This window comes from Electrona antarctica (assembly GCF_951216825.1).
Source record: "Electrona antarctica genome assembly, chromosome: 9".
NCBI lineage: Eukaryota > Metazoa > Chordata > Actinopteri > Myctophiformes > Myctophidae > Electrona > Electrona antarctica.
In genome coordinates this window covers 25,884,468-25,896,992 of record NC_136790.1, presented here as the reverse complement: position 1 = coordinate 25,896,992, position 12,525 = coordinate 25,884,468, and the positions used below count along the sequence as shown (strand labels likewise).

Here is a 12,525-nt window from a genome sequence, read left to right as displayed (position 1 = left end):
GGTGGCAGGCTGCAGCCTCATTGTCATGGTGGTTGATCGTACAGGCATAGTGCAGAGGTTGATTGTTGAGCAGAGAAGAATAACTATTGATGATCAAAGAGCCCCGCCGTGTTCAATGAGTACAGTGTTATCGCAGTTGTTACAGCTACCGTTATCCTGTCAACATATCAGCGGTTATGCAATATGCCTTGTTCATTGTTTACATGACATCTAACAACTGGATATTGTTCCATACTGGTCTGTGTTTCTTATCAGCTTTACTCTTGAAGCTATAATGCAAAATAGTTTTGTTTTGCTGTGCTTGAGTTACTCAGACCATTATTCATTCATTTGTCGTTCTCAATTTGGACTTTGTAACAAGCAAAACAGACTGGACACTTGAAGTATATATGTAAAATATGTTTTGTGGAAGCTTATCTTCTTTTACTTGCCGTGTTATTACTTTGCTGGAATACAAGGTTTGGTTCTCTGGAATATGGTATTCATTTTCACCATGATATTTAATGATTCAATAGCAAGCAACCCATTATCCTGTCCATTTAATATTAGCATCAGCTACATTTTGCTGGGTTTTTATTTTGTTTGTTTTTACAGTATGTATGCTACTGTACCAGATACAAGCTCCATGAAGTTCAACTATTTGCTATTTACAGAGAAAAGGTTCTGCCTGCATACCACTTACCTTTTACAACAACACACAGTAAGAGAAAGAAGAGCCAATATATGTATTTTTCTTTCTTTCTTTCTTTCTTTCTTTCTTTCTTTCTTATGATAAATGTGTTTGTATAGTAGCGGTACACAGATTACTTTGCAAGTGGCAAAGATGGGTGAATGATTGGCTGCTTGTTCTCGACATTGCATTTTATTACATGAGAAAATGGTTTCATTTCTACTGTATGTTGCACCCATATGCCAAAACTACAGTTTTCATGTTAATGAAATGGGGCAGATTTATCTCCTTTATTTTCAGTAGCTAGGTATATCCAAACCAACACAGGATAAAGTACAATATGAACAAACACAGGGTAGTATGGTTAAAGCAGCAGATGTATCATGGATCTCACCTAATAGTTGTAGGGAATACGGTAATTATTGTTGTACACACATTCGTTCACTAGTGAAATGTACTGATGACAGCCAAATGTCGTGTCACCAAGCACTGTATAGGGAGAGACACACAATGTACAATGTCATTGTTTAGTCTCTGAACAAGTCAGAAAGCCATTGAACAATGTCTGTCTTTTTTTGTTATGCTTATTATGTATTAAGTGTGTTTATTTATTTTTGTATCACTGAAGCGTTCTTATTCAGCTATAAAAATCATCGCTGTTTCAGACCCTGTCTAAAGCCTAATGACTGCTCCATTGTACGCCAGTGTCACATGATAGAAATCATCTACAAGCTTGTAGACCAGCAACACCGTCATACAACAAAATATAAATCAGGCTTAAGGTGACCAGTTACTTTCCAGGGTGAACTTGAAAGTGACTGATTATTGGTTCATCACACACTTCCTGGTGGAAAAAAGGAGGCGGTCCTTCATCTGGCAGGGGCTGAAATGCACTGGATAATGCCGTTGCGCCTTTCCAAATGTGTGATTGAATGGAAATGTGAGGGGGGGGGGGGATCACTTGTACTGTAAATATTATTCAATAAACACCATGGGATTGTATTTAAAATAGACGCATACAGTAAATGCATTTATTATTGTCAGAGTTGTGTCTTTTGCGCAATAAGTACACGTGTGTGCATGTATACTGTGACGTGTGTATGTGTGTTCAGTGTTCTCCTAGAATAACTGCCAAGATCAAATTAAGTGTTGGCCTGCTTGTATTATATTATATTATTGTGAAAGAATCATTTCAATGAGAGCACCTTTCCCGGAAAGCCAGTTATATTATCAGCTAATCAGCTAAACTCCTAGTCCCACTACCCTGATTACTTATCAATTGCACTTTGCCACCAGTTATTAGTCGCTAATAAGGAAAGTATAAATCACAAAGCACAGCAACAGTCTCTGAACTCTCTCTCTCTGTTCTTCTTGAAGAAAGGTAATGTATCATCTCAATGTGTTGTGGTCTGTGAAATTTGTAAATTCCATGTTAATCTAAAATTGTTAAGTGCCTGTATATTGCTGTGGCCTTGTCATTATTAATGTTTGGTATTTCTTGTAGTGATTTAGTCATCACTGTTCCTGTTACAAGTGGCTGGATTCCAGAAAGACAATGGTGAAACTTTCTCTCCTCACAGGTATAAACACTGTTCATACTGTTATTCAGTTATTTGTTAATAGTTGTGTTTATGCATCATCTTGCAAATTCATGCTCACATTCATGCCCTTTTTATAGCACTTGGGGTTCTGCTTACTCTGCACTTTGGTAAGCATTTTACTGTTTGCTATCTCATGTTAACTCTTAAGATTAACAAGCACAATTGAGATTGAGATAATGCACAGCATCATGTAAATGTAACTGATCAACAATCAATGTTCCAACTATGGCCAGGGAACCCCAGTTTGACACTGGATACTCTTACTACCAGTACCTTGATTTGCTACAAGAACAAGTGACAGAACTGTGCTGTATTGTGATGATGAAAATAATAATAGAGCTGTTACTATAGTATGTATGCACGCTATGAATAGTGACTAATACAGTATTAGTATTAGTTCAGCATTATTATTTGTAAGTACCTCAAGAATAAATTGGGGTACCCGTTAAAACATTTAAAATAGTCACATGAATAATGAAAACTTGAGATTCTTTCCCGCCTCAGTATCCTCCTCTAAGCTGGTGTGCCACTTGACCAACTGGGCTCAGTACAGGCCTGGCAATGGTAAATTCACAGCTGGAAATGTGGATCCCTTCCTGTGCACTCATGTGATCTATGGCCTGGCCACCATCAACAGCTTTAATCAGATCACCAACACAGAATGGAATGATGAAGAGCATTTCCGCAGCCTTAACCACCTCAAGAATGTGTGAGTTCATGTAGTCAACATGGTTCTTCAACAACAACAGTGACATTGAAATTTGGAGCCATGCATTATTTGAGCTTTAACCACTTTAACCATTTAACCATTTAACCATTTTGACCTGAGATCAGATTCTAAAAATGTCTTCTACATCCTGACAGTTTTCTGAAAAAGCTATGTTTCTAGGTCAGTCGTTCTTCGATCTTTCAAAAATAGCAGACCTACAAGCTCGTAGCGCGCCACTCGGTGGCGCGCTACGAGCTTGTAGATCTGCTATTTTTCAATAGCTAAAGCATAACATAATGCTAACACCAAAAGGGGTTCCCGCCCAAAATGGGTTAAGCCCTATTTCGAGAATAACAAGCAAAAGTCTACAAGCTCACAAGCTGTCAAATTGGCTGTGAGCTTGTGATCAGCTTTTTACAATTTCTATTTGCATGCTGTTCATAATGTTCAGGGATGATGTGTTTTTTTAGGCCACCAATAAGTTATCTCCACCAAGGGCTCCCACTGCACATATCCAATGGAAATTCTGCTTGGAACTTTTTTTTATAAATAAAGAAAATATCTGTAGCAAACGAAGGCTTATGATATTAACACATTCTGTTCAACAAGATGATCTTCACAAATCAACACACTTTAACAATATTTTTTAACCATACAGAAAATAAATATTAGTTTTTAAAAGCTACAGAATTCACGTTTGGGATATTAAAAGGTGTAATTTAACAAAACATTGAATGGTTCATTAATCATATACCTTATTTTCTACATAAACCTATGGTAAAGAAATATAAATCTGCGGCGAAGGAACCCGTTACAAATGCACATCTGAGTTTTATAATTCTTCTGTACACAGATCGCATTTTTCGGATTTGCAACCACCTTTACACTACACCTATTTGACTCTGAATTAAAATGACCAAGATCTGTCTCTCCCTCTCTACCCTTAGTAATCCTATACTGCAGACTTTGCTGTCTGTCGGAGGCGCAGTCAATGGACTCAGCCCGTAAGTCTGATTACAACAGTTATGTAGCAGAGTAGCCCTGCCTGTAGCCCAGAATGATGGACAGATCCTCTGTGGCTAAGTTTAATGGCCATGCCTCAAATTTCAATAGTTTGTTTTCTACATCCCACCAGATTCATCAGCATGGTCGGCCTACCTGAGAGCCGTGCAATGTTCATCAAGTCTGCCATCAGCTACCTCCGTGCCCATAACTTTGACGGTCTGAACCTGGCATGGGAGTACCCAGGGCACAACGGCAGTCCACCTGAAGACAAGCAGAGGTTCACTGCGTTGATCAAGGTGAGCAGGCTTTTGTTCATTCCAAACAATTTCTTTGGTGAATTAATATAGGGTATGTATAGGCTATTAAAACAAAACAAAAACTGAGGGAATGAATCAACGACATGAGTGACAAAGGAGAAAATTATTAGGCTTAAAAGGAGCCCTTGTGTCCACTGATGGTCTCTAGGCAGTCGTCCTCAGTAAAATGAGTGAGTTAGTAACACAAATTATTTTGTACACTCTCAGTTATATTACAAATTAGAACTTTACAGTGCAGATAGGGATTCCAGAGATTAGTAAAGACAACATAGAATTAGACAACATAATTACATGTGAGTTTGTATGTTTTTTCAGTCAAAATATATATAGTGTCATGGAAACTCATCAATGTGTCAAAGACATCAAGGCTTTTTGGCCAGAAACACTGAGCTGTGTTTGTGTATTCTCAACAGGAGTTGGACCAGGCCTTTGTGGATGAGGCAAGAGACACAAGGAAAACCCAGCTACTGCTGACAGCTAACGTGGGCGCTTTCCGCCCCACAATAGACAGAGCCTATGAGGTTGAAGAGATCGCACTGTGAGTTCAAATTAGCAGGATTTCACTTGTTCTGTTTCTTGTCTCACAGCGAAGTACAGTACAGTACAGTACAGTACAGTACAGTACAGTACAGCACCGTACAGTACAGTACAGTACAGTACAGTACAGTACAGTACAGTACAGTACAGTACAGTACAGTACAGTACAGTACAGTACAGTACAGTACAGTACCGTACCGTACCGTACCGTACAGCACAGCACAGCACAGCACCGTACAGTACAGTACAGTACAGTACAGTACAGTACAGTACAGTACCGTACCGTACAGTACAGTACAGTACAGTACCGTACCGTACCGTACCGTACCGTACCGTACCGTACAGCACAGCACAGCACAGCACCGCACCGCACCGTACCGTACAGTACAGTACAGTACAGTACAGTACAGTACAGTACAGTACAGTACAGTACAGTACAGTACCAGCACAGCACAGCACCGCACCGCACCGCACCGCACCGCACCGTACAGTACCAGTACAGTACAGTACAGTACAGCACAGCACAGCACAGCACAGCACAGCACCGCACCGCACAGCACAGCACAGCACAGTACAGTACAGTACAGTACAGTACAGTACAGTACAGTACAGTACAGTACAGTACAGTACAGTACAGTACAGCACAGCACAGTACAGATAGAGTTAACCAGTAGTACAGTAGTACCCAAAGTAAGTTGCTGAAATAAAACAAAATAAACAAATGTATTAGGAGAGAAAGTTAAAAGGCAAAAAATTGAGCATGACAAAAAACCTGAGCTAAGACTAAAAGTCAGAAAAGAGATTTGAATTATAGGCAGGAAAAGCGAGTCTGAAAAGGTGGGTTTGAGGGAGGCTCTGAAAAGGGCAAGGGTGGGGTAAATAGATTTATTGTTGTTAATGTTTTATTATGTGTTGTTTTATTTATTTTACTTTTGGTAGTCACTTGGACTTCATCAATGTGATGACCTATGATTTCCACGGCCACTGGGATCCAACTACTGGACACAACAGCCCACTGTTCCAAGGCGCAGTTGACTCTGGCTCATATATTTACCACAACGTAGTAAGTACACACTCACTACACACACGCACGCTCATACGCATGCACGCACGCACGCATGCACATATTTACCACAACATAGTAAGTACACACACACACACACACACACACACACACACACACACACACACACACACACACACACACACACACACACACACACACACACACACACACACACACACACACACAGTATGCATGCTCGCCCACAGGGACACAATCTCTACTGTCTTCCTCCGTCTCTCTCTCTCTCTCTCTCTCTCTCTCTCTCTCTCTCTCTCTCTCTCTCCCTCTCTCCCTCTCCCTCTCTCTCTGTCTACTTCTCCATCATCATGTTTCTCTGTAATGCATTAAGTCCAATTATGAAAGCATTGGGCCAATTCAATTGTTTTTGTATCACCAGTCAATTTGAAAAGTAAAAAAGTTACTTAAACTAAGTGTCAGGTGTCCACTGCCACACATTCACTTTCGCAAAAGGATGTAAGATTTTTAATGTCATGCCAACAATGCCAGCATAGTCTGAGGAAAAGACATCAGAAAGAAAATAGAGATTGGTCTCTCTACCAAACACATGCATGACATTTAAAGGACAAACAAACATCCTCAACATTTTTTTTTTTTTTTAGAATTCCTCCATCTCCTACTGGCTGGCTAATGGTGCTCCTGCTGAGAAACTGCTGTTTGGCTTTCCTACATACGGACGTACCTATCGCCTCAGCAGCTCATCCAACAGCTTGGGAGCCCCAGCCAATGGACCCGCTGATGCTGGACCCTACACACGCACAGCTGGCTTCTGGGCCTACTATGAGGTGCTTCCTAGAACTAACTTTAAATAAAACAAAATGTATCCCTGATATTTGCTGATATATTGATATAGTGATGAAACGGGGGTGGGGCACGGTGGCACAGTCGGTAGCGCTGTCGCCTCACAGCTAAAAGGTCCTGGGTTCGATTCCCGCTGGGGCGTGCTCTCTCCCCCGCATTACATGGCGAAAGGGCCTTTCTGTGTGGAGTTTGCATGTTCTCCCCGTGTCCCCTAGGGTAGGTACCCTCACAAAAAAACATGCAGTAATCCTGGTGCCCGATGGAGGGGAAAGGAACTGGTCGGAATAACGTGTTCCTTCCACACGCTACGTCCGACCGGGGAAACGCTCCCCTGTCAGGTGAAAAGAAGCAGCTTGGACTCCTCATGCATAGAAGGAAGCATGAGGTCAGTCCGCTGCCCCCCCAGGTTGGCAGAGGAAGTGTACATTAGATAATTGACACTGGGTGAAAAGAATGGATGTTGCAAAATCGTGGGATAATAATTTTTAAGAAAATATATAGTGATGAAATGTAATACACAGCTAATACAAAGTTTTATTTTTCATGGGTAACCTGCATGATTCAGGCTATACAAATAAACTTGACTGTTATCAGTCTGATAACTGTGTGATAATGATGCATCTCTGTGATTCTAGATCTGTGGCTTTGTTGGCAGTGCTGCTGCTGAATGGATTCCTGATCAGTCCGTGCCTTATGCCACCTACGGAAGTGCCTGGGTGGGCTATGATGACAGACGCAGCGTAGCTGCTAAGGTACATCCCCTCTCCTTAATTGTAACCAAATAAAATTGTTCATTCATCTCTCATAAATCTCTATATGTGTTTGTTACAAAGGACAGACGAAGGATAGATTTTCTGCACTGAAAGAAATATAATCAATGTTAGTATAAACCTGAGTGTAGAAATCGACCCGTAAGGGTCTTTACTGTTAATTGTTACAATCATTATATTTGTTGCTGTATTTGATCTCTTATTTCAACATCTTGCAGGTCCAGTGGATGAATGAAAACAACCTGGGTGGTGCACATGTGTGGACACTGGACATGGATGACTTCGATGGGACATTTTGCTCAGAGGGGCCCTATCCTCTGGTCAACCACCTTAGGAACTCAATGGGTAAATACTGTACCTACTGTGTACATACACACTCTGCACACTGCTCTAAACCTGGGTTTCTCAATCCTTTTTGGTGCCAATGCCCCCTACCCATCCAGGTCCCTTACCACCCCTCACACTCAATTCAAATGTAATCTTTATTTCTTATTGTTATTGTTAATATGTCATTTTTAGCCTACTTTCCAGGAAAGAAAGAGTGGAATTGTATATCGATGTCAGGCCCTGTCACATAATGCCCCTCTCAAAGTACCGAATGGCTACTAGCCCCCTCTGGTGGAGGCTTAGCCCCCCTAAGCCCCCCCTCAAAACAAGCCCAATTGACTGACTTCTATGTAAACCAAGATTCATTAGTCCCCCCTCTAAATAGCCAGCCCCCCCATAGCACCCCCAGTCACAATTTTCTGGAGCCGTCGCTGACCACAGGGATGCCAGGCCCTTAATTACCTTAAAACTACAGTGACCAAATACTTTTAACGATCAGTGTTTATTTCATTTTGACGCTGTTTGCATTTTTTCCATAGGCTTCCCCCCTAAGCCCACCACCACACCAGCCCCGACCACTACCTTGGATCCTGTGGCCTTCTTTTGTAAAGGCCGACCCAACGGCCTGTATGAGAACGTCGCTGACAAGACCACCTACTTCCAGTGTTTTCAAGGGAATACGTACCTGCACAGATGCCAACCCGGCCTTGTCTACTGGGATTCCTGCAAGTGCTGCAACTGGGCTTGAGACCCCCTGGGCCTGGTCACAAACATCAAACTCACAGTGGTGGGTGTGGCCTAGCTAGCATAGAACTCACACGACTGCAACAATGACATACCCGTTTCTGTTAGTCACAATCTCCAATCTTCAATCCAATCTCCAACTGCCTACAGTGGCTACAATGTATGTTCATCAATAAAATAACAAGGTGTAATGTGTCTTTTCACAGCTCAGCTCTGTAATAACCTAAATGTTATAAAATCTCATATCTCAACATAATACATAACGTAATAACGGATTTTATGTTATAATGTGTTTCATTAAGAACTTCATAATGTAATAACAATATCAGTACCATGTCAGTGTCATGGTCAATATCATGGTCAGTATTATGTCAGTATCATGGTCAGTATCATGTCAACATCATGGTCAGTATAATGTCAGTATCATGGTCAATAGCATGTCAGTATCATGGTCAGTATTATGTCAATATCATGTCAGTATCATGGTCAATATCATGTCAGTATCATGGTCAGTATCATGTCAACATCATGGTCAGTATAATGTCAGTATCATGGTCAGTATCATGTCAACATCATGGTCAGTATAATGTCAGTATCATGGTCAATAGCATGTCAGTATCATGGTCAGTATCATGTCAACATCATGGTCAGTATAATGTCAGTATCATGGTCAATAGCATGTCAGTATCATGGTCAGTATCATGTCAACATCATGGTCAGTATAATGTCAGTATCATGGTCAATAGCATGTCAGTATCATGGTCAGTATCATGTCAATATCATGGTCAATATCATGTCAGTATCATGTCAACATCATGGTCAGTATAATGTCAGTATCATGGTCAATAGCATGTTAGTATCATGTCAATATCATGTTAGTATCATGGTCAATATCATGTCAGTATCATGGTCAAATATCATGTCAGTATCCACGCCCAGATTAACAATGGAATTTACTGGAATTTACTGGAGCCCTATGCTAGACTATTTCAAATACGTACAGCTGTTGCTTCGATCAAAAACGTATTCATAGATCACCGATTTCAATGTAACGCAACACAGGAACCCCAGCTAGTGTTTTTGGTCGTCCAACAGTTTCTTAACCACTTGGTGGGAGGAGACTCAAAAATACCAGATCCAGCATCGGGGAGCAGCCGTATAACTCTATGGGAGCAGCCTTATAACTCTATGGGAGCAGCCTTATAACTCTATGGGAGCAGCCTTATAACTCTATGGGAGCAGCCTTATAACTATGGGAGCAGCCTTATAACTCTATGGGAGCAGCCTTATAACTCTATGGGAACAGCGGCGATAGTGCTGGCGGTGCGCTGAACGCACACGTGTTCATTCACTGGACGCGCAAATGTAAAAAGAGTCGGTCTTGATTGTGTTACGCGCACGCAAGTCTTTGCGCGCGTGCATGGGGCCTTTTGATTTGGTGTAGCGCCAGGGCCCTCGGAGGGGTTGATTCGGCACTGTCAATATCATGTCAATATCATGTCAGTATCAATGTGGAATATACACATCTATTACAAAGAAAACATTAATAGACTTACATAATACAAGACAAAATATAGACAATGTACAAAAGAAAAGAAACAACTAAAGTATATATGTTACAACAATAAAAGCGATAAACACAAATACTAAGGGCCTCATTCACTAAGCTGTAAATGTCCTACTATATTTTAGTGCAGAGATGCAGCAGTATTTTAAATATGTACGCTATTTTGTAATTGTCTCCACCAGGGCATGGGGGGAGTATGTTTTGCTCTCTGTCCAGGTGGTGCTATAACTGGCCGATTGTGTTTTTACCTATAACTGCACCAATCTGTGTAAAACTTTGATTTGTGACACATTTTATTAATACATTGTGGAATGCCAATATAATGCAGAGTAATCACTTAGTTATAACCCTATAGGTTATATATGGCAGCACAAATACCATAAAGCTTTTTCCTATTATATGTGTCACTATAATGAACATCAGTACTGTGAGACGTTCTAAGAGGGTGTGATTGATGATGGTGTAGAGTAGACTGTAGAGGGCTACAGTTGGGTCTCACCGATATTGTCCCTTATCATTTGACCCATTTAGGCCTGACCTCAAAATTTTAAAAAATCCTTCTAAATCCTCCAGTTTTCTGAAATAAATATTTTCACGATTTTTCAAAAATAGCAGACCTACAAGCTCTTAGCGCGCCACTCGGTGGCGCGCTATGAGCTTGTAGATCTGCTATTTTTCAATAGCTAAATTATAACTGTTAACTGTCCTTTTGCGCAGATCACGCAAACCTCAGCAAAAAGAAAAGGACAATATCGATGGCCTCCAACTGTAGGTCGGATTCTCAACAGAGATTCCATGCTCAAATCCCTGTCCTCCTATAGTTTAATGCTGGTGTGTTTTCAACTTCACTAACATTACATTACATTACATTACAGTCATTTAGCAGACGCTTTTATCCAAAGCGATAAACTGAAGGCTAACATACAAGATCACTTCAAAATCACCAAGAGACCGTAGCTGAGACTCTCTGAGTGATGGCACAGTGGTATAATAATCAGACTCTCAGTAGAGCAGAGAATCCATGTTCAAAAACACATGTTCTCCTATAGTTTAATGCTGGAGTGTTTCAACTTCATTAACTGAAGGAGAACATACAAAAGATCACTTCAAAATTACCAAGAGACCTTGGTAGAGAGTGTCTAAGTGATGATGCAATGGTCTAATGATCAAACACTAAGTACAGAGATTCCATGTTCAAGTCCCATTCCTCCTACATTTCAAGTGTTTGAAAATAATAATAATAATAATAATACATAAAACGTTTTTCATGGTTTTCGACAACATACTATAGTATGTAGGTTTTCAACGATAACAACGTTTAGTTGTAAATGACATTGTGTGCTTGATTACATGGATGTCATGTTGGATACAGCATCAAATTCAATCAGTGCTCTGAGTCTGCAGTCTTTGATTAGAAAGTGGTTCGCTATGGAGCGGAGGGGTCATAATTCAGAAATAACTGTTATATGCTTGCATATATGCACAGTTACACACCTCACTCTAGAGCAATATTAATATTATTTGTTTATTAATTGTTGCTGATCCTACTAAACAAGTGACATTATTTTACAGTAAAAACATGTAGAATTGATAGGCGTATATAACTCATAACAGACTTTATTACTATTAGCTTTATTAACCAGGAATACAAGGAATGTATCTTGGTGGAGGACTGCAGGTATAAACAAAAATGACAAAAAGATTAAAAGATAACTCATATAAATGTAGCTGCAAAGCAGTGGTTTTGGACAGTGGATATCTTCGTTATAAAGTTTTCATCCCACCTGTGGTGTGTTGTGCATGTGTGTGTGTGTGTGTGTGTGTGTGTGTGTGTGTGTGTGTGTGTGTGTGTGTGTGTGTGTGTGTGTGTGCGTGTGCGCGTGTGCGTGTGCGTGTGTGTGTGTGTGTGTGTCTGCGATCTCCAAGGCGCTGCAACATCAGCACCAAACATTTTGTGTATGCTGCCAGTAGCAACTTGAAAAGGTTGCTCATTTCTTTTATCGGGTGCACGGCTCTGAACAGAATCCAGTAAAAGAAAATCACCAGTACTCAGTCAAGTCCTTTTAGGCTCTCTCGTGAATGTTATCGTGTGAATGTTATCACGCTGAGATAGGCTCCAGCCGAGATATCTGTGTGTTGCTGCTGCTGGGCCATGAAATAAAGAGAGCCTCAAAGGACTTTAACCACTTCTTAAACCAGAGAGGTTGGTCCTGGGGGGCACCATGATGGTGTCGGTCAGAGAGGTTCTTGGTCCTGGGGGGCACCATGATGGTGTCGGTCAGAGAGGTTGGTCCTGGGGGGCACCATGATGGTGTCGGTCAGAGAGGTTCTTGGTCCTGGGGGGCACCATGATGGTGTCGGTCAGAGAGGTTGGTCCTGGGGGGCACCATGAT

At 41.0% G+C, this 12,525-nt stretch overlaps 1 protein-coding gene across 1 annotated transcript; it reads left to right on the top strand.

Moving 5' to 3' along the window:
* Window positions 1–2,225: 2,225 nt before the first annotated feature.
* chia.1 (chitinase, acidic.1) lies at window positions 2,226–8,569 on the top strand (the record flags this gene model as incomplete). The annotated part of the gene is made up of 11 exons (XM_079510626.1): window positions 2,226–2,250; window positions 2,349–2,378; window positions 2,776–2,980; window positions 3,928–3,984; window positions 4,116–4,281; window positions 4,716–4,840; window positions 5,779–5,902; window positions 6,526–6,708; window positions 7,360–7,476; window positions 7,713–7,839; window positions 8,361–8,569. 11 exons carry the CDS (start codon window positions 2,226–2,228, stop codon window positions 8,567–8,569), a joined length of 1,368 nt encoding a protein of 455 aa, XP_079366752.1.
* Window positions 8,570–12,525: the final 3,956 nt, after the last annotated feature.